This window comes from Halichondria panicea, chromosome 6 (assembly GCF_963675165.1).
Source record: "Halichondria panicea chromosome 6, odHalPani1.1, whole genome shotgun sequence".
NCBI lineage: Eukaryota > Metazoa > Porifera > Demospongiae > Suberitida > Halichondriidae > Halichondria > Halichondria panicea.
Window position 1 is genome coordinate 3,477,382 of NC_087382.1, and position 24,522 is coordinate 3,501,903.

Consider the following 24,522-nt stretch of genomic DNA (forward strand, 5'->3'; position numbering starts at 1 on the left):
TGCTGATTCAGCGTTTTTTTAACGGGCATAAAGAACAGCTCTAACCCATACTAGTACACCAGCATTGATTTTGGCTAGACTATATAGCTAGTGCTGTCACGTGATCGGGTACAGCCTATCATTTCAGTAAAGCTGGACCTGTTAAACCCCAGTTTTCTACCTGGCTACATTTGAATCCATGTCTCGAATTGTTATTCCATGAAAAAAGTAACTTAATCTCTGGCTAGGTATGTTGTAAATTTCTGGTGTATAATTATAGTTATGACTGAGCAACAAAGAAACCTCACGTTACTAATGACAGATGAAAACACTATCGATGTTTGCTACCCACGGCTATTTCTTGTTGGGCCGCCATCTGTTGGCAAGACGACCACACTCAATCGACTGCTTGGGGGAGTTGAGAACATTGACTCTGCTGGAGACAAAGCCAAGCTTAGAAGCACACTGCTGCAAACAAATACTTGCCTTTGTTAATGAAAATACAGCAAAATGGTTGTCATCCAAAGATGTTGACGAAGAAACAAAGCTCTTGTTTGGCTACTTGCGTGAATCTAAGTCTGAAACCACTTCTAACAAAAAGAGAAGCATCGCAACCTCAACCGATTCTCCAGTAATAACTTGATCTAAAAATTCTGCAAATTTAATTCCTAATATTAAAAAGTGTATCACATGCAAGCAAACTCCAATGAAAAAAATTGCTCTGGCTCATCGAAAGTTTTCAATTTCAATGATCCCAAAATGAATATCATGCGTCACAATAGAACAGAACACCAAACACTTTTGCCTTTATGTAAGTGTTTCTATAACCAGCCTAGTTGTAATCAGCTGTGTTTGTACTATAAGGGACAGTTTTTTCAGTATAATTTATACTTTCAAGTTGTTTTATTGTATAATTATACGCTTTCTCTTTGCTGGTGTCAAAGTCAGTCGTATCATCATAATTATCGCTCTAACTCTCTAAATACTGCAGGGTCACCATTTAAGATTACGACTCAACCCAACGATATTTGCTGTAAACCTGGGGAGCAAGCTAAACTAACGATATGGACATCACCATCTGCTACTACATATCAGTGGTATTTTAGAAATCAAGCAATATCAAATCCTGACTACAAAGGACAAACATCTGAATGCCTCCTCATATCAAAGTTCCTTCCTAAGCATAAAGGTGTTTACTGGTGTGTTGCTGAAGATGGATCAGGCACACGGACCACCTCACGTCATGCAATACTCACTGCAGGTAACTTGTTTGCTTTATTACTAACTGTAATTTTGCTAAGCATAATTGTGCATGGTGAGAATGTTATATTGGAGGCGTTTGCTTTCCAAATTAGGGGCCATGCAGAGCCTAGGGACCGGTGAGTCAATGAGGTTCCATACACAGGATTGTAGATAGTGGGGGGCAGGGGGGAAGTTGCCCCCCTGGCATTCTAGGATCTGCAAGAATTACTGTGAAACATTAAATAGATCTGCACATGTCCAATGCATTTACATGTAACGAAATTGAAATGTGCATGGGCAGGGTTATATATATCTGATGCGCATGCTTACTGCAGAGAAAAGGTGCATGATGATCGACCATGCAGGTAAAATTCAGAGCTCCACTATGCCTCTGGGAAGTATATAGCATTAGCCATTAGGAGAATCTTCTTAGTATACAAGCTACCTTGTTTTTGTTGCTCCATGAATAGCTAAGTTGGTGCCACAGCAAGTTTCAAGTTGCAATACTCAGAGGATATGAAATAACAGTTGACCTTTTTTTAGTTTGCCACCCCTGCAAACCTAAACTATCTACGGCCCCAGGAGTGCAGCCCTGGCCTGATACAGCATTAGTGATCACTATGTCTATTCAGTAGTAACAAGTCAATAATAGACATAACTGCATGAAGAGCATCATCACCATGAAAGTATAGAAGAGTCCGAGAGCAGCCCTACCTTGGACCATCTCCAAGATATAACAGCTAACGGCTTTTGGGGAGGCATTTTAAAGAACATACTTCGACGTTCTCCTTGACCCCGTCGAACAGACATACCCAACTCTCCTCTGCGTACAGAAAACATGAACGCATAATTCAGAATCAAACATGAACAATTTTTATAATAGTATATCATTTGCCTTTTCTTCTTTACATTAATTTTGTCTCTTACAACGTTTTGTCTCTCTAGCTAGCTACCGTGGCTCTCTGATCGAGGGTCAAAGATCAATTGCGTAGGCAATGTTATATATACGCTCTTTTTAGCATGTAGTATAGCTTTATGTGTGTATACCTCCACCGAGGCGTGGCATCAGCACCCGCAGTGCTAATAGCTATACTGCTTTTCACACAGAGGGAGAGAATATTGAAAAGCAAGAACTACAATTCATAGGGAAAATGTTGGAAAAATCTGCAATTGACTTTGGCAACTACGGGATTGAGAAGGAGCACCTACTCAATGGTGAGAGTGATGTGACTTATGAAGAGATGGAGTTTGTAATGAAATTGAATCCAAGTACACAAGTCCTGTCCATCAACCTAAAGCAGGAAATCACATCAAGTAAGCATATCGTATAGCAGGTAATTTTCGCGGGGTAAAAAATTCGTTATTTTCGTGGGCAAGCTGACCTCCACGGAATCCGGAACGTATGAATGCAGTGCAGGCAACAAGACTAAACGAACTTTTTACTCACAAAAACCACTGTTTTCCAGATAAACAAATTTTTTACCCCACAAAAATTACCCGCTATATGGTAGTGGGAATATCTGTGGATTGCTAAATTACATGTCCCTCTACAATTCATGTCTCACATGCACAGTATGAATTAGACGTGATAGGGAAAGTGCCTCACAAGAGGGGAAGACGGGTTTTAAGCCTATAAAGTTCGTTCTGCTGCAGAAAATCATGCAGCACCAATCAGATTGCAGACTGCTTACGCAATGCATTTCAGCACCAATCAGATTGTATAATTCTTCCAGCCCTAGTCTCCTTCACTGACCTCCCCTGAAGAGAAGGCCTACTGCTGACTGCTTGTGCATGCGCAAAATTATTGGATATTTTTTCCCGTAAATATTTCCTGAATTTATCAGAGAAAATGTCCTGACAAAGTAGTTACAATCATACAGAGCTATATAGCTAGCTAGCTAGAGACAGAGCTGTAGGTTTGTTGAACAGCTATTTTCTTTCTGATAGAGTCATTAGCAGTAGTATAGTAGACTTTCATCAAAGTTAGTATAATATGGGCGTGGTTTGTTTCTATAGGCTAGTATTAGCTTTCACTCTGTTCAGACGACAATTGTCATCCACACTGTTGCAGGCTGTGGGTCTTTTGAGCATAGCAGGCTACGGGTAGCTACTGTATAGCGGGTATATTTTGATGAGGGTATAAATGTTCATGGTTTTCGCGGATTAAGAATGAACCGCGAACATTTATAACCACGAATTTAATATTGCATGCATGCATGCTCCAAAAAGGCACTATTCCACGAACATTAAATCCACGAAAACCTTTCTAAAGGTATTTCCGCGAAAATTTATACCCTCGAAATAAAGCTAGAATGCTATCAGATAGGCTAGAAACCTTCAATCGTATCTACTTCCTTCAATCCACTTCCATTCGTTGTGACGTCATTGTTTTACTGAACATATACGATGTTATCCAAAGCCCCCAGATACCGGGGTGAGATTAGCGTATGCGCAAGCAGTCGTTACCAGGCCCACTCTCAGAATAAGTGCGGCCTGGGATCGAGGCTATTCTAGCCCTTCCACAATGCATTTATTGGCTTCCCAACTATTCCCCTTCTCTACAGCAAGCTGAGCTCTGTGCATAGTTAGTAAAATTGCTGCAACACTAGAAAAACAGTTAACCTTATTTTAGCAATGGTGATTAGCCCTTTAAATATTCCTGTATCCGCCCCTGCAGCCACTTGTAGTACCCTCGCTATGTTCGGGATACTAAATCAGTGCCATAGACAACTCCAAACCAGTGTCTAACTATGCATTATTTTGTACACAGGACTGAAAGAGGAGCAACTCTATGCCAAAGCCATAAAAGAGAAGGTCTCCCTTACCTACACCAAAATCCTTGCACTGGGCCCAGGCCAGGTTGGAAAGTCTACTTTTGTTCGCAGATTGTTGGGAATAATGAAAGGAAACATCCAAACATCTCTTCCAGAAACACAGCCTCAATCTAGCACCGGTATTTCAGAGTCGAGAGAAGCTTGTATACAGTATACAAGAGTAACTTGTGCTGTTACTAAGGAAAGAAAGTGGGGTGCTTTACAACATGAGCTACACGATCAACTAAGTGGCCTAATGTCACTAATAGTGAAGCAGTCTCAGCAAAGCCCACAACATGAAACTACTCAATCATCTAAAAATAATTGGCAAATAGCCAGCAAGATTGAAACTGTAGCTAAAGAATCACTGGTTCAAGTGATTAAAGACAAGAAACATGATCTAGTATTATCCCCTGGTAATGAAGGTGCTGGAATTCAAACCTTGGAATCATTGCCAGTTACTACTACTCCGCAAGAGCCAATTGCTGGCAGACAAATTCAAAAATTGTTGCCAGTTACTATTCAAGAGCCAATTGCTACCAGACAAAGTGCATTGATGCCTAGGGAATCAGATATTGATAAAACAATTAGAGAATTCAAAGAACTAAAACATGAATCCAGTCATAGACTAGATCCGGTGGAATATGAAATGCTGTTTAATATAGTTGACATTGGTGGCCAACCAGCATTTCTTGAAATGCTACCATCTTTAACTATAGGGCCAGCTCTGTACCTTTTGTTTATTAACCTTAAACAAGATCTAAGTTCAAGATACAGTGTGCCGTTCAAATGTAAAGACTCAAAAACAAATCTTTGTAAAGATTACTCCTATACTTCAGAAGAAGTATTATTTTCGGCACTTTCAAGCATTGCTTGCTTTGGACACCCAGATGAGCAAGTGGAAAAGTATGTTCAGAAACCAGAATCAGGTGATAAGGAACGGAAAAATTCTCTTGCATTACTTGTGGGAACTTTTCTTGATAAAGTTAAAAATAAAGAAATAGAATTAACTAACCAGCAGCTGAATGAACGACTTAAAGGCACAGCATTTTATACAGAAGGGCTCGTTCACAGCAAAAGCTTCAGCTTACTAGTGAACAATATGAGTGCAGACGATAGTGAAATAGAAGATCACAGAAAAACACTAGAAACAATACTTACCGAAAAGTTTCGAAAGTATCAAATTCCAACACAATGGTTAATGCTCAGCATCTGTCTTAAGCTTCTTGCTAGAAACCAAAACAAGTATCATGTTTCCTTTAATGATTGCGTCAAGTTGGGGAAGTATTTGGAAATGGACGAAGAGATGGTGAGTGTTGCCTTGCAGTTTCTCCACAAATACATTGGGCTTGTTATGTATTTTCCTCGGCATGAAAACCTGAAAAAAATCGTAATATGTAATCCCCAAGTAGTATTTTCAACTATCAGTGAACTAATCTTTAATGTTTACGATCACAACAAGAATCAAGTTAGCGAGGCACAGTATGACCGCTTTGTGGAAACTGGATGCTTTTCACCCCAAGATATCATGCTAACACATGTGAAAAAAGATAAGAAGCTTCTTTCTATTACCACTTTAGTTGATCTACTAGCGTACTTAAGCATAGCTGCTAAAGTTCCCGTATCTTCTGGTAAGGACGAGGTGTTGTATTTTCTGCCTGCGGTTCTTCAAACTGCTGAAACAGATTCTATTAAAAGAAAGCAAAAAGGAGGAAATGACGAATTGCTTCCAGAACCAATCTGCATTCGATTCAAAACAGGATATATACCTTTAGGATTTATCTGTGCTTTAATTGCAAATCTTACCGCTGAAAAAAAATTCGATCTACTTTTTGATGAAAGCAACAAGATCTACAAGAATATGATTCAATTTAGATTCCAAGGTATAATCAATGTCACTATAATTTCTTTGCCAAGATATTGTGAGTTCCGTGTCACTAGGCAGCTCACAAATGATGATGTCATTGAGTTTTGGAGTGAGGATGGTTGTCCTCTTATCATGGAAACTATACGTACAGTTGCCAATAAAGTTAATCAATCTTTGCAGCATGGCTTGCGTTCAGTGAAAAATGATTCTGAAATATATGATTTTGCTTTCCATGCGCATTGCCAAAGGAATTCCGATGCTGACTTCGGACAGGAATGTCTTGCTAAACTTAACTATAATGATTCCTATCAAGAGATTGACTCAGACAAAAATATTCCGGATAAGGTTATATGCACAAAATGTAAAACTGCTATTCCACTAACTCCCGAAATGATGGTATGGTTTGGTAAGGTAAGTGAAACGTAATACCTAAACTGTGTCAGTAGATGATTCCTATATGAATTATGTTTACAGGTTCCAAGCACTCCTCTAAGAATTTGCGAGCAACCTGCTCGAAAAGGAAATCACATAAGTATACGTGCTGATGGAGTACGACCACTAACATATGAATGGCTTGTAGGTGGAATAAAGCGCTGTGATGGTGACAACCACGACTATGACGGCTATACAACAGACAGTCTTATCATTATGGATACCGATTTACTGTCGGAAGGTCTTTTTAAATGCCAAGTAAAAGACAGATTTGGCATCTGTGTTGAATCTGATGAGCTTGGTAAACATTTTAAGTTCGTATATGCAGCAATAATGATCCCTATTTTTAACAGATCTCTTTGAAGATCAGCTCAGAAGAACTTGGAAATTAAAAAAATCAGAAATCAAAAAATTAATGAGTGAGTAAACATATATAAACTTGATGATTTTATTCCATTTTGACTATTTCTAAAGAAAAAGGATTTACAAGTATCAGAGAACTGAAACGTCTCCAGCTTGACACGCTGGACTTTAACGAGGGTGAGAAGGAAAGGATGAGACCACTCCTCGCTTCTCTTCAGACAAACAAATCTGACAGTTCTTCAGGTACACATGCTATAATAATTTTCATCAGTGTTACTTGCTGATAAAGTACTTATACTTATGATCATACCTGATGTAAACGTTTGAGACATTCATTTAACAATGTACATTTGAAGGGTAATGGTCAATTGGAAAGCCTTAACCAATAATACTCAGTCTACCAATCCAGTTATTGTTGACGTGACTGTTTGTTGTTAAGCTTTCAGTGAGTTATCTTGTACCATTGTGCATGTTTGTGTGCATTTAATATATACAACCAAAGATATCATATTGTTCTCAGCTTCAGGTAAATTATCTGCTGGAACAAGTAAAGAGTTAAAATGCAATAGTACCGAATTCATTGTGAAGACGCCATCATTAGGTTTGGTTGTTTCAACGAACTATAACACTGTTATTAATTGAACATGCACTCCTATAGATGAGGGGTCCCTGTCATCAGAAAGGCTTCAACACTCAGCAGCTCCAGTCCAGAGAGTTGGAACTACAATATCATCATTAGCAGGTGGGGACAGTCAAGTCCGTAATTGTATATATTTCCAGATAAGTAAATAACCTCACTGCTGAAACAGATAGCTATTTTATATGTATGACATCACATTGGTCTTCAGGTGAATTACGTACTACAAGGAGGAAGCGTAAAAACATCGAATCCATTGTGAAGACACCATCATCAGGTTTGTTTCAACTAACTGTGACACACTGTTTTAACTGAACACTATAGATGAGTCAACGAAAAGGCGCAAGAGCACGGCTTCAGCTAGTGACAAAGTCATTACTACTCAAGGAGGTAAATGTACTGCTGAATCAGATAAGTATGAATAATTGTTCACGCCATGCATATATTTCCAGATAAGTAAATAACCTCACTGCTGAAACAGATAGCTATTTTATATGTATGACATCACATTGGGCTTCAGGTGAATTACGTACTACAAGGAGGAAGCGTAAAAACACCGAATCCATTGTGAAGACACCATCATCAGGTTTGTTTCAACTAACTGTGACACACTGTTTTAACTGAACACTATAGATGAGTCAACGAAAAGGCGCAAGATCACGGCTTCAGCTAGTGACAAAGTCATTACTACTCAAGGAGGTAAATGTACTGCTGAATCAGATAAGTATGAATAATTGTTCACGCCCACTAATCAATGCTCTTCCCCCCTCTACAGGATCACCTGCTAATCGAGTCTCTCTCCAAGAACTAATGAGGCAATACAGTCTGACTGACAAGCAGCTCAACCGTGAAATAATTAACTCTGAATTTTCCTACCTGGCCAAATATTTCGATGATGTAGAAATTTATTCGAATGCCATGGAACTAGATCCTGCCGAACAAGCCGATGTGAAGAGGTTGCACCATAGCGAAGGTTCTCAAGCAGCCATGATGAAATGTTTGAAAACCTGGAAACAACATAATTCTTCACGAGCAACTTACAGAGCTCTACTGGATATCGTACTAAGCTTGGGGAAAGGAGACACAGCTGATCGTATTTGTCGACAATTGACCCAACGTATAAGTACATGTGTATCAGTGCCCGCCCCTCCCCCTTTTCCTCTCCCCTCAGCAGCTCCAGTCCAGAGAGTAGAAACTACACCAGCTAGTGAAGACAGTCAAGTCCGTACTAGAATATTAGGTATATTTCCTGAAGCAGCAATGTATGTATATGTATATGGGTGTTTAATGTTTGCCCCTCTACAGGACCACCTGCTAATCGAGTCACTCTTCAAGAACTAATGAGGCGATACAATCTGACTGACGAGCAACTCAACCGTGAAATAGTGGACTCCGATACTCCCGTAATGGCCTTAAATTTTGATGATGTGGAAATGTATTCAACTGCAATGGGGCTAGCTATTGCTGAACAAGCCGATGTGAAAGAATCACGTGGAAATCAAGCAGCCATGATGAAGTGCCTGCAAGTCTGGAAAGAACGTGATCCTTTTCAAGCAACTTACAGAGCTTTGCTGGATATTGCACTGAGTTTAGGGAAAGGAGAAACAGCTGATAAAATCTGTCAGCAATTGACCCAACGTAAGTACATGTGTATCAGTGCCCCTCCCCTTTTCCTCTCCTCTCTAGAAAGCAACGAGTATAGCTATCCAAACAGTTGGACTGCAATCACACCTTCTATATAATTAATTTTTACAAAACGCCTGCATACATACCGTATAGCGTGTAATTTTCGTGGGGCAAAATGTTCGTGGTTTTCGTGGTTGGAGGTCTGACCACGAATATTTTACCCACGAATGAAGCGACTTTGCCTACCTTTACCTGCAGTGAAAGCTCCAACCATGAAAATATTACCCACGAAATGTCTCAATATTGCTGAACCACGAATATTTTGTCCCCCGAAAATTACCCGCTATACCATGATTATTTAATTTCCACTTTTCCTGATTGCAGATCATACACTGGACTGATGAAGTGATTACACATGCAGAGTGTCGGATTGTACAAACACTGATTATGATAGATAGTTTATTGACATGTAATATAATTGTGTGCTTCATTTTTATAGTTGACTGTTATATAGCTCTCCATTTTTAGTACTTGATACACCAATTTTTCCAGAGATGTTGATATAAAATTGCATATGATAAGGTGTAAAAAGCTATTCATTTTTAGTAATTCTAGATCTTATGCCACAAACTTTAATATGTGCTATAATTATTATAGACTCATAATATTATCAGAATATACAATACTGAGGAAATTATAGGTTTACGCATGATTAGTTCACTTATTTGTTTGTACGTTTATAAAAAAAATGGTTTGGAGATTCTCTGAATTTTAATTTGAACGACTCGTCTGCAAATTAATTTTTCTCTTAGCTTCGGATCCATAATTGCAGCAGTATACATTAATTTAATATTACAGTGGAACCTCGCTGTTAACAACCACCTCCGAATAAAGGCCAGTTGCTATATAACGGCCAGGCACCCAGGTCCCAAATGAACAGTTTGTGTATAAAACAACCTCTTAACAAAGGCCACCTCTGTATAAGAGCCGACACATTGTTCCCCAATTCAAGTAGCTGCTGTCAGAGAGGAGTTGAGGCAAATAGTAGTACACTGTATATGTATGTATGTCTGGACTGCAGGTATTTTGACTAAGTTGGAGCATGCATGTAATGTACCAAAAGTGTCCATTATAGAGGGTTCCACTGTATTATGACACCTTTATAATTATACCAACCAAATTAAACTCAATCTATAGCAATTACACTTTCATACTGTGACTATAATACCATGCAGGAAAACTAATGGTTGATAACAGCACTTTTCTGAGCAAAATTGGCCAAAATAAACTTGTTCCATTACAATAAGTATTATGCTAACTAACTAGCCAACTAACTCTACAGCCTCCTATGAAGTCCAGTCTCTTCTGTACAGTATTATATACAGACGGTTACCATGCCAACACGCTGTGTGCTAACATGCCTAAAACATGTTTCAGTGTGAAATTGTTTTTTTCCACTCTCAACGGAATGTTGTAGTCCCACAGTTCCGATGCCGTAACCATGGGAATGGTTTCTATGACAACCACAGGGGATTGATATTCTTTCCAATTCTGCGATGGTTGCCCGGAAATATCGATATTAGGGTCGTTATGACGAAAGTGCTCCTTAGGTCCAATGTAGTTAGTTTCTATTTCACGATCAGGTTGCTCTACACGAGGATATTGAGGAAAAGTGGGGTTAAAATATCCGTGGTCGGAGGTCAAATTCCAATTATCTTGTTTATTAATTTTAGCGTTAACTCTTGTAGCATTCGAAATGACGTCTTTGGTAGCTACATCGATACGAGAGTTAAACTGATTATTCCGAGCCTGCTGCTCGTCAGGATGAATTAATAAAGAGACCAGAGGATTAAATTTTCCGGGAGACGAAATAGCGCTTGAGTGGTTGTCAGGGGTCAAAAGTTCAGGCAATGTAAGAACAGCTGTTAGATTGAATAACAAAAACAGTCCAGGGTCCAAATATCCGTTGCTAAGCACGTTGCTAGGCACAATTGGTTCGTTTGATGTGATATTCAAGATCTCTGATTTGCGAGAAATTTCTTCAGTTTGAATTTTTGAATATTCGTCAAAAATGGGATGTCCAAAATCTTTCTTGGTTATAGATTTTAGAGAGGAATTTTCAGGGAAATATTTCTTTTGATCGGAACTCAAAGAAGTTTTCAGTAATGGCTCCAAATTTGACAGATCAGATGGTAGCTTTGAGTGGTTGTTAAACGAAACAGGTGGGGTCGCTTGGGGGTCAAAAATGGCCACGTTCGTAGAGAGTTCGTTAGAAAGGTCGTTGCCGGGAGACATCAGGGGACAAAGGTCGTTGCCAGGTGGTGTGGGGGTGGAGGCAAAGAGGGTAGCAACACACATCAGATAGAGCAGAGCACTTCCACAGGCAACCTGGAGTGTGGGAGTTATTGTGATGATCTTTACCACACTAACAAAATGCTAACAAAAAATGCCTAAGTCAAAATGATTTTGTAGGTATGATGATCTTTACTCGAATAAATCAAAGTATGGACAGGTATTTTTTTAGGGTATAAACTTTCGCAGATTTAATTTTAATTTTCACGGAATAGCAGCCTTGTTGCAGCATGCATGCATGCGATATTAGATTCGTGGGTGCATGCTTAATCAGTGAAAACCACGAACATAAATTATACCCTCGAAATATCCCGCTATACGGTAATTACGGCCAAAATGGTTATGTAACATTGCTATGGAAACACATTATTTTTTATGGTATGTACGTAGCTTCGTTACTATACCTTAGCAGTGGTCTTGGAAGTGGTGGCCATGTTATCTGACGCCCCCCACACAGCGCAAAGGTCAGTGTACGAGAACCACCCCCTCTGACACGCCTCGTTAAGTGCAACTCTGTGAGTGGGCGGGACAAATAGCAATGGTAGCAATAAATTTAATACAGAATAATTGTTACCTACTTCACTTCTCACACACCACCCACACACTCCACACACACCACCCACACCCACACACACGTACCTCCCTTCCACACTTCTGACAAACTGATAATACTCATCCATAGATACGAACAGCCTCCAATCCTGCACGATAAAACAACAGCAGATCACATGACACAAGCTCGCATACCCATTGGTCCATCAAACTACAAGCGCAACTTATGACAAGCCATATACATGTAGATCATTCTCTTTCTATGCTTTTAGAAAATCAAAACATAAATTTTTTGAATTTGATACTAAAGTTATGGCTGTTCAACTACCCCCTGCCCCTCCCCCTCTTCCAGCTGCCATAACTCGAATTCCGTGGATCCAATTTCAACGATTTTATGGAAAGAGACCTTTCAAATGGTGTCCTCAAAATTCATATTTGAGAGATAAAAATATTCGCCAATTTGGCCGTACCATGGTCCAAGGCCAAAAAATGACAAATTATGGCTCTGATGAAATTTTGGATTTAGAAAGGTCTCTTTCTTAGCTTTCAGAAAATCATAACACATTTGAAATTGGATCAACGGTACTCAAGTTATGGCAGCTGGAAGATTACACCCCCCCCCCCGCTTATCATCTCTTTTTCTCTGTACACTCTAATGTGAAATTCATTTGATGTACTTATTGAATTAGTATTTGTAAAGATGATCATGTCATAATAACGAATGTTTCACATTTCTCTCCCAGATGCACGCATGCTATCGCTAAGTAACAGCGCTAGTTATAGTGATAAAAGATTAAGAATTAGAGACCACACAAAGAAAAGAATTCAATGAAAGAATATAGCAAAATGTTAATTGGATAGTTTATTTTACACATCTGCCGTACACGTACGCGTTACCAGGCAACAATCCCACTGTGGAAATCATTATAATAATTTGCAACATGTTTTCAAACAAACGTCAACATAACGAAAGGATTTCACACATTAAAAATGTGATTTGAATATTTGAATTGAGAGGAATATGAAGTTATGCGCAAGGCTTAAGGCAAAAACACGGAAATAACAAGTCATAAATAGTAATAATGATCAAAGAAAACGTGACTAGAAGCTCTTATAGTTGCATTTTATTGATCCTTGAGCAACCGTATATGTAGCAGTCTACACACACACACACAACGCACTGATTTTCTACATAAAAGCTTAAAAAAGCAAGCAAAAGCCAAGAAGCTTGAACTTGCAAGGACACACACACACACACACACACACACACACACTACCGTATGCGCACACAGAAGCATAACAACACAAGCTCCAGTATAAACGTATCACATGTCCTGTACATGTATTTAGCTTCAGATAGAGAATGAACCACCACGACTGAATAAAGAATTTTTCTTAATGGGTAAGAATGCCACAACAAAATAAATACAGGAGTGTTGTGAAAGCATGCATTACCGTGGCGACACTACAAGTGAATGGGCCACCCTCAATGTGTACGTACTGATGATACAAACACGGAGATCACAAGACTTGCGTACAAGCAACAATAGTTAGTTGATAGAAGTTTTTGGTCATGCAATAAACAAACAATGGATCTATTATGGCAACAAGTTTAAATGGCGGACATGCCTCCCTCTCCTAACTTAGATGTAGTTTACCTGAACTAAGATCCGGTTATGGCGAACTTCTTTTATATAATTATTGTACTAGTTTGGAAGTTCTGAAGTAAGAAATAAATTTTGCAGTGCTCTGAGGGAAGTCTATATATCAAATGAGGTCAGAAAAGAGGACAAATTAGACGCTTAGTTTGATGGTTTTAATACGGTGGCCCAGCATTAATTTGCCGAAATAGTAAGTCTATAATAGTCCTAGTATGGCTTCATGCATGCACTGTGCACACATGCACATGTCTGCTATTACACTGAGACAACACATGTCGTATATCGGGTTTCGAACGTGAGGTTAATTGATTGCGAATGACACTGTACAAGCATTGATTGATTGCATTTCTAACTATTGTCATGAATTGCATGTAAAGTATGGGAAATTGCATGCACTTTGCTCACTCTTTGCGAGTCTTTCGCTTGTGATTTATGCGAAAAGTCGCAATTTGAGAACCACGCAATGGAAACACGATATACAATACTACACTGAAACAACCAACACACACACCTTCTAAATGACAAACAACGACAGGTTAGTGTTACAGTATAGTCTGCCCCACTCCACCCTGCCGTGTATTGCCTGGGGCTATCTGAGCATGCACCGACTATACACATGATCGCACAACACAACACAGCCGATACTGACAACAAAACCAGATTACATTTCATCACATTTGGGCCTACTTATAATAATAGGCTCAAACAAGACCGTGTATAGACAATATTATTGTACCGGTACTATTCTAATTAAAGGAGGGGCTATTAAATTTCAGAGACGCACCAATACTAGGCACATTCTTTTGAGGGCAAAGATAAGAGGCATGATATGATATCCATGAACCCAATAGTCTGTGCAAAAAAATATATCAGAAAATGGTTTCGATCCATTAACCTCTGGGTTATGGGCCCAGCACGCTTCCACTGCGCCACTCTGCTATATGAATGTACATATTGGAGATAGGGAGAGCTAGCTAAGTGCGATCAAACCTAGTGAACTACGAATGCGCAGAATTTGACCTTTGTTAATCAGTTGGGAAGGAGTACAATACATGTTTGAACACAAACAACAACTTCCTAGAAAATTGAAATCCAATCGCCACATTCTCCCAACAATGGTAGTAGAGACATGCCTCTCAGTACATTGCAACGTATGTACGTGTATGGAGATCAGTGATGCCTGTCTGTTGTGGTGTCCTGTAAGCAGGAATGGCCTCAAAGTCTCTCCATGGAATGTGTTTGGACCTGTGTTAGCAGGCCACCCTCTATAATACAGCCACTGTTGGTCTACCCAAGGAGCTACCACTATGACAATACTACAGTTGGCCTAAAACTACGAGAGGCACTTAAGAGGTCATGACCAGAAATATGCAGAACGATTGAATCATCACTATAGCTACATACAATAATGAACGGATATGGAAGTAAATATCGGGACAACCTCCACACGTAATGTTGATTCAAGAATGGACGGTATATAGCTCCCAGCTGCACTAATAATGACGTTCAGCATGTACTACGGTCTTATAATATTATCATGATTATTGAGAATGTGAGTGAAACATACCAGAAGATGCCCACTTGCGTAGGTAGCTAAATGGTCACCGTAATTGACCTTACGAATCAGATAGGCTACTCAAAAACATGTCAAAAATATTTAAAAAATGTTCGCCCTCCCCCCCACACACGCACACACGCAGAGCAAATTATGATAATTACGCACAATGGCATGTATGCATGTATGCATGTTATAAAATTATATCTATAGTTTAAATATCATGGGTAGTTGTACTAATAGCGTAAATCAGTGGCCTCAATAGTGGACCTAGTGTGTGTGTGTGTGTAATGGTGTGTGAAATTGGCCGATAGCAGCATCATTAAAGGTTATGGATAATGATGATAGCATCATCGATAGCAGCCTCGTTAAAGGTTATGGATAATGATGCTATATCATCATTATCCATAACCTTTAACGAGGCTGCTATCGGTCAATTTCAATTATCACAATGAACTGTATAATTGGACAATTGGTGAATGAGCCTTTTGAAATTTGAACTGACTTAGCGGTTTTTAATTTGGTGTCTCAAGCGTCTATACTACAGCAATGACGTTGTGTCCACTGGAAAACTTTAATTTGGCCAAATATCTCCAATCGTCAAATTTTTCGTTCAAGAGTGGAAATGGTAAAAGATTATGACGGTTTATTATGTAATGTAAAATTAGTATTAAAATGGAGTAATTGATTGGACCATCTGAAAAAATTCCCACTGAAAAATATATCGTATTTTGAACGAGTTGCTATAGAAACAAGAACATAATTAGGCCATACTACATAGACACGGAGATTATCGTGAATATCTAATTACACGCAATTAACGAAAACAAAATATGAAAATGTGGGAAAACATTCGCCATACAAATTACTCAACTATAAATGGAAGTCAACAAAGAAACAAGAGATGGGAAAAGGAATAATTTCAACGATCATATTTCAGTACTTAAGATCATGGGGTTTTAATGAAGTATTTTGATTGGACGACTACAAAACCACACACCTGTCGCCAGAGTGGCTACACACAGGAACGTATATTACTCATTAATAACATTCACAGCACGTACAGATAATTAAATCAATCAATTCTCTAACATTTTTGAGTGTAGTCTAGTTATTGTCCATCAGACTTTATGGCAGTACACCTCCGAGGCCAAAGACGAACAAATTAATTTGAATGTAGTTGACAATAACTGTTATAACAGCCACTGGAATGAAAACTGCCTGCTACCTAAGCTATCTCACCTACTAGCTAACAGTCTCATAAACTATTGAAAAGAAAAGCTTGTCCGTATACAGCATGTAGCCAGTGCTAAGCTTCTAGCTCTACGCTGCTAACTTGTCCATGTCCAAGCAGTGAGCCCCACCCTTCCTCCAGCCTTCCTGGTGTTTAACAAGCCCCACCCATCTGTTCTGCCCTTGTCAACAAGTGTCTATATCTAGTATAAAATTAGTGCGCCCTCAACGCTTTTTGTTGATGTTGCAAAGATTCGCCAAAACCCTGTTGTTAAACCCCACCCAGTTGGTACGATACAGACCCTTACGTGAGGTACATTACAGCATAAAATAATCATACGCACTCTAGTTACGCTTGAGTAAATGACACTTAATTCACAATAATTGTTTTTTAATTGGAGAATTAATAAATTGCGTGTTTAGGCAATTCCTGTAGTTTACAGAATCTATGACACGTAATGTACATCGTACTTCCCTAAAAATTAATTGCTGACTGTACCCCCCTCCACACACACACCCACCCACTCACACCACCACATACACACACACACACACACACAACACCACCACCCACACACCCACACACACACACAATCATGGTTCACTGCAACACAAACTGAAAGTCCGCTGAAATCATATAAACAAGACAAACATGCAGAGTGCATTCTCAGACTAACAACAATAGTCTAATAGGATCAGCAATTAGCCAGTCTGGACAATGGACCACCACCTTACAACACACACCTTGATGAGGTAATAGCATATCAGTACACAACTGCCCACGCTACAGTATTAGCAGGCCACCCTCTGGAATACAGCCAGGTTAATGGGCCCCAAAGTACTATAGAAGGTAATTTTCGTGGGGTAAAATATTTGTGGTTTTCGTGGTTGAAGCACTGACCACAAATATTTTACCCACGAATGAAGCGACCTTGTCTACCTTTACCTGCAGTGCAAGCAGCAACCACAAAAATATTATCCACGAAATGACTAAATACTGCTCAACCACAAATATTTTGTCCCCCGAAAATTACCTGCTATACGGTATCCATAGCATGTGTTCGGACCTGTGTTAGCAGGCCACCCTCTTATATCAATATCAGCATTAACTCACAATTGCTTGCAAGAATCTGATTTCCAAGTGATCCAGTCGATTGCGTGGGGTGGAACCTGTGTGTGGGCGAATACATCAAAGGGAATAAACCACACCCACTACAACACATCAAAGTGAGTGTGCTAAAGCTAGCTATGTACAAGAGTGCTGTGATGTGATTGAGAGTGAAAATTAACAAAATAGACAAAATAATAATTATTGTAAACATCAGACGCTTCATCTCGTCATGTACACATTAACGAACCGATGGTGGAAAAATCCGTGTTAGTGAGAGCTTCCATTTCCCCTTCATCGTTGAGGAACTTTGATGCCACCAGCTGCGAGGAAAATAGATGGATATTTAGTGACACACACACACGTTAGAATGAAGATCTAAAGGTCCCTGGTTCGATCCCGGGTTTTGGCATTTTTTATATCTCTGGGTTGACACGCACGCACGCACACGCACACGCACATGCACACACACACACACACACTAAAACAGGACACAAACAGTCTACCTAGATAATATGATCAACCTTACAGCACACACAGCGATTAGTAACAGACACACAGACATAACTGAGCAAGTTTTGTTTTTATTAGCACTTGCCAAGACAATAGCTAAGGTTACCAAAGGTTAGGCTCGCTACTGTTTCAGACTCCACACACAGATTGGAATGTACCCCCCCTCTAGAAACATTGACATCACTAATTAGTACGCTACCATGTAGGAGGTTGCATCATCAGCACTACGGTAAACAACATTGGTCATTCATTACCCAGGGCAATGCGTGCAGGGATGTGCCTCCACTGGTCAGTGGTGGTGGTGGTTGGTACTAACCACCTCTAGACACAATCAACCACCTCCTAGGCAAGTTTACCACATAATAAGCTATAAAAATGCTGAATTGAGATTGAGGTTTGAAAATAGCACTTCGAATATTCCAGGCACACACATCCAGCTGCTCATTTTAAGTGATTGAATGCCGATAAAAATACACACATAAGACTGTGATTGTGTGTATCCATCTATTGTGTACAACGTGTGTATAAGTAACCACATCCATTTCCCACGTTACATCTTTACTTACTTAAGTTGCTCCACAAGACCATTACAACAGTGAAGCCTTATTATTAATTGGTTAATTTGCAGCAGTAACGAACGTGTCAGCTCATTTAACACTGAACATACCTCGTCAGTCAGTCAGTGGAGTGATAGTCACTACAAACATTCCTAAAATGTACTGTGTCTCATGACATGGGGAAATATTAGCAAGTGTTAGAAGCACAGCCTTCAACAAACAATGACCTCATCTAAACACTGTACCCATCCAAACACTGTACTCATCCAAACACTGTACTCATGCAAACACGGTACCTACCTACTGGTGGAGCCCACTTTAATGGCCACTCATGAAGAGAGGCTAACTGCGATACCAAGGCCAGGTCCCAAATGAACAGTTTGTGTACAAAACAACCCCTCAACAAAGGTCACCTCTGTATAAAGGCCGACACATTGTTCCCAAAGGTGTTCGTTATAGAGGTACTATGTATGTTTACTTTGACTGCTCGTAACTTGTGTCGGGAAGATCCGATTTCAGAAATAAAAAATGCATTCTGTAGCTCTAAGGGAGGTCTATCTAATTATGGGTTTAACTTGAGGCTTTTAATCGGGCCCAAATTTGCTGACACAGCACAGGTGTATCGTCTTCAAATTTTAGCCGATTTTTTGCTAGCTAACTGGCCATAATTTAAGTTTGGAAGGTTCGCTTCCAGAAAGAAAAGATGTATTATGTAGCTCTAAGGGAGATCTATCTAATGGTGTGTTTAGATCCATGATTGCTAATTGACCAAAATAAATACATCCCTTCCACTAAATTAGGCTATCAATTAAAACACACATTACCAGCATGTACACAAACATTCGCTCGTTAACTGGCTAATCATCACAAGACAATTGCTCATCAAATACCAGCTAGGAAAACAAGTTGTAAAGGCTTCATATTTCCCAGAGCTACTGTAATTGAACTGCGAAGGTTTCTTAGCAATGAGGGGACTATGAATTTTAGAATAATGTGCAGCGTCAATAGATACTTGTTAAGCAAGTTAGTGCTGACAATGCCAATAACAGGATACACTCAGCATGAACACTAGAGTAGGGGTACACACATTCATCTTGCAAACATAGTATTGTAATGAAGGGCCCCTCCTCCAATCAACAGTCCAGTAGACTACACACATGAAGACTAGAGCTAGTACCAATACACCAACTAGATACGTGTGTTAAAACTATATTCCAGCATCTAGACCAGTATAATTATAGTAAACTGACTTTGTTAGATAGCTTGGGACTCCAAAATCTGAGCAGCTTGGTGAGCAGCACTGTTCCTAAGACAAGACAAGACACAGGAGGTTCCAGTTGATCACAACACTCTCCATGGCAGTAAGAATGAAGGGATATTCCCTAACAGTAGTTCTACACTGCACTATACAGGTAGGGTTTTTCCCTATGCAATGTGGCCACCATTGATTGTTGTGCCACTGTCTAGTCTACGTCTGTTTCCAAGAGCTCTCTCACTATCTGCAGTCCAAGTTATGCCAAAAGAAAGAAAAAGAAAGGTTCTACTTTAATAGAAATCTAGTGTAGAACTTACTTTGATAGCCTGTTGCTAGCTAGCTGTAGAGATGTATTTGTTTATATATCTACCTATATAGCTACTGAGTACTGTGCTATTTTACCTCATACCAACACCCACATAACCAGGAGACTCCTGCTGCTGTAGGAGGAGGCTCTGGCTCCACCATTGAGGAGGTACGTCACTGACACACACACTTCACACATTGTGTCCACGTAGTCTGCTCTTCGCTCCCACCTTGTTCAGGTATTCGGTCGTTTTCTCATGAATCAGCCGCACTAGGAATGTCCGTCTGAGCACCACTTTAGTCTAGAGGTTATTGCACAATAAAGAAGCTACTGATAGAGAGGCTGTGAGCAAAGGGAAGGGCAAGGAAAACAATGGGATGGTATCGAATTGGGACAAACTAAAGACTGGAGGTATATATTCCAACTATGTTATCAACTGATACTGATCACATGTACTCAGACCATGGACCAGCTCATGGAATGTGAATGGAATCAGAACGTGGATAAAGGTATCGTTTCCTCTGTCCTCAATAATTACAATTATTAACCAACCGCATTTTATACACTGTGTACAGAATGGTGGTCTGGAGTACATTGCACGAGAATACCCAGACATATTCTGTGTACAAGAAACCAAGTGTATTGAGAAAGAGCTTCCTATGGTAGGACAGCCACTGTACACACACACTCACCCCCCCCACACACACACACCCCCCCACACACACACACTCACACTCCCCCCCCCACACACACACACACACTCACCCCCCCCCACACACACACACTCTCACATAACCCCCCCCCACACACACACACTCACCCCCCCCCACACACACACACACACACAACCCCCCCCCACACACACACACACACACACACACACACACACAACCCCCCCCCCCCACACACACACAGAACCAGCTCGGTATTCCTGGCTACCACGTCTACTGGCACTCCGCAGAGAAGAGGCTACAGCGGTGTGGGGTGAGGCATATTCACCAACTGTTGTGTGGTTAGTTACAAGTATTGTGCAGGCTGTACTCCAAAGAGAAGCCAATTTCAGTGACCAATGGTTTGGGAATTGAGAAGTTTGATTGTGAGGGTAGGATCATCACTGCTGAAGATGAGCACTTCTATTTCCTTACATCTTGTAAGTTGGTTCTGATTTTATTTAGATTCCTATTGTCACTGTTATGTTGTGCCCTGTGTATATAGATGTGCCCAATGCTGGTGATGGCCTCAAGAGGCTCTCGTACAGTACAAGCAAGACTGGGATAGGGACCTCAGAGAGTACATGAAGAAACTAGATCTCAGTCCTTCTCTGTGGGGACCTCAATGTGGCCCATAAAGAGATAGGTACCTTCAGAGTTTGCCTTGACTTTGTGTACATGCATGTGTGTATCTACGTGTAGATTTAAAGAACCCCAAGACAAACACAAAGACAGCTGGTTTCACGCCCGAGGAGAGACAGGATTTCACAGAGCTACTGGAGGAGGGTTTCGTGGACACCTTCCGTCACCTGTATCCCGACCTCTCTGGAGCGTACACTTACTAGTCATACCGGTTCAAGGCCAGAGCCAAGAACACTGGCTGGTGAGTGCTCCCGCATTACTCTAGCAATAGAGTGTATCTGTGTTATCATGTCCACGATCCTGCTACTAATACCCAACACATGCACACACTGTCTTAGTTATCCACCCCCACCACCCACACACACCACACACACTAGATGACGAGGCAAAGAAGGTAGCCTCACAGGCACAAGCAGACGCTCGCTGGATCATAAGAAACACAAAGCCTTGTCCACACTGCAGGTACGTTGGAATAGAGTATAGAACAATAATATTTAGAGTTACTGTACATAATTATACGTTTCATTGTTGTCTGATTTCAATATTTCCTTATAGAGCTCCAATTCAGAAGAACGACGGATGCAATCACATGACTTGTAAACAGGTACGGGCTTAACATAATTATTAGACTGGAAACGGCTGCACCTAGTTTATCTTTTGTTGCCTCTAGTGTCGCCATGATTTCTGCTGGGTGTGTCTTGATCCCTAGAGTCTACACAATTACAGAACTGGGGGATACTTTACGTAAGTCGTACATTGCCAATTAACACATTCAGAAAAGCGTGGCCATATAATGCTCTAACAACATGATTGTCTACTATCAGAGTTATACGTGTACTGTGGTACCTATAGCCTCTTACACAGGCCTGTTGAGAAAAGGAGGCATGTGCAAGATATTTTCTACGTGTATGTATACTATCTACTCAGTTGCCCATTGATATCCCTCCTCCCCGTCCTCCCTTTATAGCTGCAGCTGATTTTCTAAGCCCCACTACTCATACATGTATCACCATAGTGCTTTCACATGTACAATGTATTTACTATCTACTCAGTTGTCCATTGACCCCTCTCCTTCGTAACTGCAATTGGTTCACGGCTCAGGAGAAGGCCAACACGACGGTGGAGGGGTCCAGAGGAGACATGGAGGCTGCCTATGTTAAGAAAGCTACAGAGGACCTTCAGTTGCACACTAAGAGATTCCAGCATTATTATGACAGATACAACAATCATCTACACAGTCTGGATGTGAGTGGTAGAGCGGGAAAAATCTCTCGACAATTCTAGCAAGTTTAGTTTTGATTTTGCTAGCTAGAGTGCCCATAACTTGACTTTGGAAGGTCCAATTTCATGTAGGATGCGTTCTGTAGCTCTAAGGGAGGTCTATTTATCAAAATGGGGTGTGTTTAAATCATGTAGGCCAATTTTTTTTCTCCTTGTCAGATTGAAATGAAGTTGCTTCAAGAGTCGACTGGTAAGATGAGAGAACTGGAAAGACTCGGACTGGCTCTCGACAAGAAAGGTACGATGTTTGTGTGCATGTATTATAATAGCTGCTTAGTAATATTGAAATATGACCTTAATTCGGAAGTTCATACTATACATATAACACTACATATTTTTCTTTATAGTGGCTCGGGTCAAAGGTCAATCTGATGCCACCATTGGGGTGAACTCTCCTCTCACTCCACAAAAGAAAATCAGTGTTTTCACAACTAGAGAAGCGAAAAACTTTCTCGACGATATTTTCCGAATTCTGCTGAGAGCGAGGAGAATCCTGTCAGCCTCGTATTGCATTGGATACTTCATCCCTGATACAGATGAGGAGGCCCTGGGGGCACATAAAGTATTGCAGGTGAGGGCAGGTGGCTCATCGTGACAGCAGATTATGGTGTATGGAGAAATAGTGAAGTATTTCTTTAAAGGATCACAACTTAAATGTTTATCTACTTGCGTGAAGTATTCCATTTTGGTAGAATTTACTACGTGTACCATTGCATTGTCGAGTGTAGCAGCGTTGTCTAACAGCCTACTGTAATAGCTAATTTGGTATGTCACTTTCCAACACACACACACACACACGCACACCCACACCCACTCACACTCACACACCCACTCACACACACACACCCACTCACACTCACACACCCACTCACACACACCCACACACACACCCCACACCCCTCAGGGCAAACTAGAAGAAGCAGTGGAGGTTGTCTCGGAGATGGTCAATAGACAATACCTCCAAACACCACGCTCTAAAATGAACGAAGCCGCTGGAAACGTCGACTACCTTTGTAGCGAATATCTCACCGAAATGTTCGTGGTTGCGACAATCGCCGATCTGGCAGTAAAAGAAGCAGAAAAGCCTCCACCTCCGCGTGCCACCCTGCCCACTCCACGGGAGGACAGCCCGCCCCCTCGTATGGGGGTGATTCCCCTCGGCTTTGGACCAGACGTTCCCGACCAACCGGAGAGAGAGGCGCTTCCGTTTGATTGGTCTATTGAATCCCGATGGAACATTGCATATTTTACGAGTACCAGAAGAGGAGTTTCAATTTCTTAGGGCCCCAGCAGACTAATTAGCGTTATGTGAATGTACTTGTGAACTACATGTATATAATAATTATGAGTAATTTGTTCAACAATTTAGCTGTGTGTGTGTATGTATAAACATGTTATTTTTCATGTTGTTTGCACAGTCATCATTTGTCATTAAAAAGGCACCTCTCCCCGAAGCAGCCATTGTGATCAAACTCTGCATGCAGAACCACCCCCTTTCTATGGTTCGTAACACGCCGACCGTTTCATATTTTAAAGACAGAATAATCACTATTATTTATGATAATAATTATGCTAGACTAGCCAATTAGCGTTAATTGCAATGGTGTCTCATACCCCCCCCCACTCAAATATATACCCGAATCATTTGAACACTAAAAGCTAGCTGCAAACAAAGCACTGCATGTCAGTCGTCACTAGCCTGTTTTACCATAATATTATAGTTAGAGAACAGGCATTTTTTTATATGTCTGATAGTACCCCTGCATGCATGTACATGTACCCTATGATTTATTCATGAACATGCATGCAGTCACATGTGTAATGGAATTCCCCTTAC

At 40.5% G+C, this 24,522-nt stretch overlaps 3 protein-coding genes, 1 long non-coding RNA gene and 1 pseudogene across 6 annotated transcripts in view; 3 read left to right on the plus strand and 2 right to left on the minus strand.

Annotated features, from left to right (window-relative positions):
* LOC135337430 (uncharacterized) overlaps positions 1 to 9,515 on the plus strand; it is a 38,447-nt gene extending 28,932 nt beyond the window's left edge. The window contains exons 10-24 of the mRNA XM_064533361.1: positions 971 to 1,240; positions 2,329 to 2,535; positions 3,992 to 6,312; positions 6,376 to 6,634; positions 6,687 to 6,752; positions 6,808 to 6,939; positions 7,217 to 7,297; positions 7,355 to 7,438; positions 7,545 to 7,610; positions 7,658 to 7,723; positions 7,854 to 7,919; positions 7,967 to 8,032; positions 8,109 to 8,573; positions 8,639 to 8,971; positions 9,344 to 9,515. Coding sequence (XP_064389431.1) covers positions 971 to 1,240; positions 2,329 to 2,535; positions 3,992 to 6,312; positions 6,376 to 6,634; positions 6,687 to 6,752; positions 6,808 to 6,939; positions 7,217 to 7,297; positions 7,355 to 7,438; positions 7,545 to 7,610; positions 7,658 to 7,723; positions 7,854 to 7,919; positions 7,967 to 8,032; positions 8,109 to 8,573; positions 8,639 to 8,971; positions 9,344 to 9,360 — 4,499 coding nt within the window. The 3' untranslated portion in view covers positions 9,361 to 9,515. The remainder of the gene's footprint in view (positions 1 to 970; positions 1,241 to 2,328; positions 2,536 to 3,991; positions 6,313 to 6,375; positions 6,635 to 6,686; positions 6,753 to 6,807; positions 6,940 to 7,216; positions 7,298 to 7,354; positions 7,439 to 7,544; positions 7,611 to 7,657; positions 7,724 to 7,853; positions 7,920 to 7,966; positions 8,033 to 8,108; positions 8,574 to 8,638; positions 8,972 to 9,343) is intronic.
* LOC135337468 (uncharacterized) overlaps positions 1 to 24,522 on the minus strand; it is an 85,331-nt gene that overhangs the window by 8,559 nt on the left and 52,250 nt on the right. The window lies entirely within an intron of this gene.
* Positions 10,259 to 19,871, minus strand: LOC135337451 (uncharacterized). Its single transcript, XM_064533388.1, has 6 exons — positions 19,741 to 19,871; positions 17,671 to 17,743; positions 17,427 to 17,482; positions 11,951 to 12,012; positions 11,716 to 11,824; positions 10,259 to 11,347 (listed from the first exon to the last, which is right to left on the minus strand). The coding sequence occupies exons 2-6, from the start codon at positions 17,705 to 17,707 to the stop codon at positions 10,349 to 10,351; spliced, it is 1,263 nt and encodes a 420-aa protein (XP_064389458.1). The 5' UTR covers positions 17,708 to 17,743; positions 19,741 to 19,871; the 3' UTR covers positions 10,259 to 10,348.
* LOC135337149 (DNA repair nuclease APEX1-like) lies at positions 19,858 to 21,649 on the plus strand (annotated as a pseudogene).
* LOC135337452 (uncharacterized) lies at positions 21,629 to 24,106 on the plus strand. 2 transcript variants are annotated; one of them, XM_064533389.1, is made up of 7 exons: positions 21,629 to 21,645; positions 21,782 to 21,866; positions 21,960 to 22,148; positions 22,457 to 22,649; positions 22,845 to 22,923; positions 23,033 to 23,256; positions 23,590 to 24,106. In XM_064533389.1, exons 4-7 carry the CDS (start codon positions 22,545 to 22,547, stop codon positions 23,965 to 23,967), a joined length of 786 nt encoding a protein of 261 aa, XP_064389459.1. In that variant the 5' UTR covers positions 21,629 to 21,645; positions 21,782 to 21,866; positions 21,960 to 22,148; positions 22,457 to 22,544; the 3' UTR covers positions 23,968 to 24,106. The 2 variants fall into 2 exon arrangements, with proteins under 2 accessions (XP_064389459.1, XP_064389460.1); XM_064533390.1 differs by lacking the exon at positions 21,629 to 21,645 and having other exon boundaries at positions 21,696 to 21,866; positions 21,960 to 22,008; positions 22,075 to 22,148.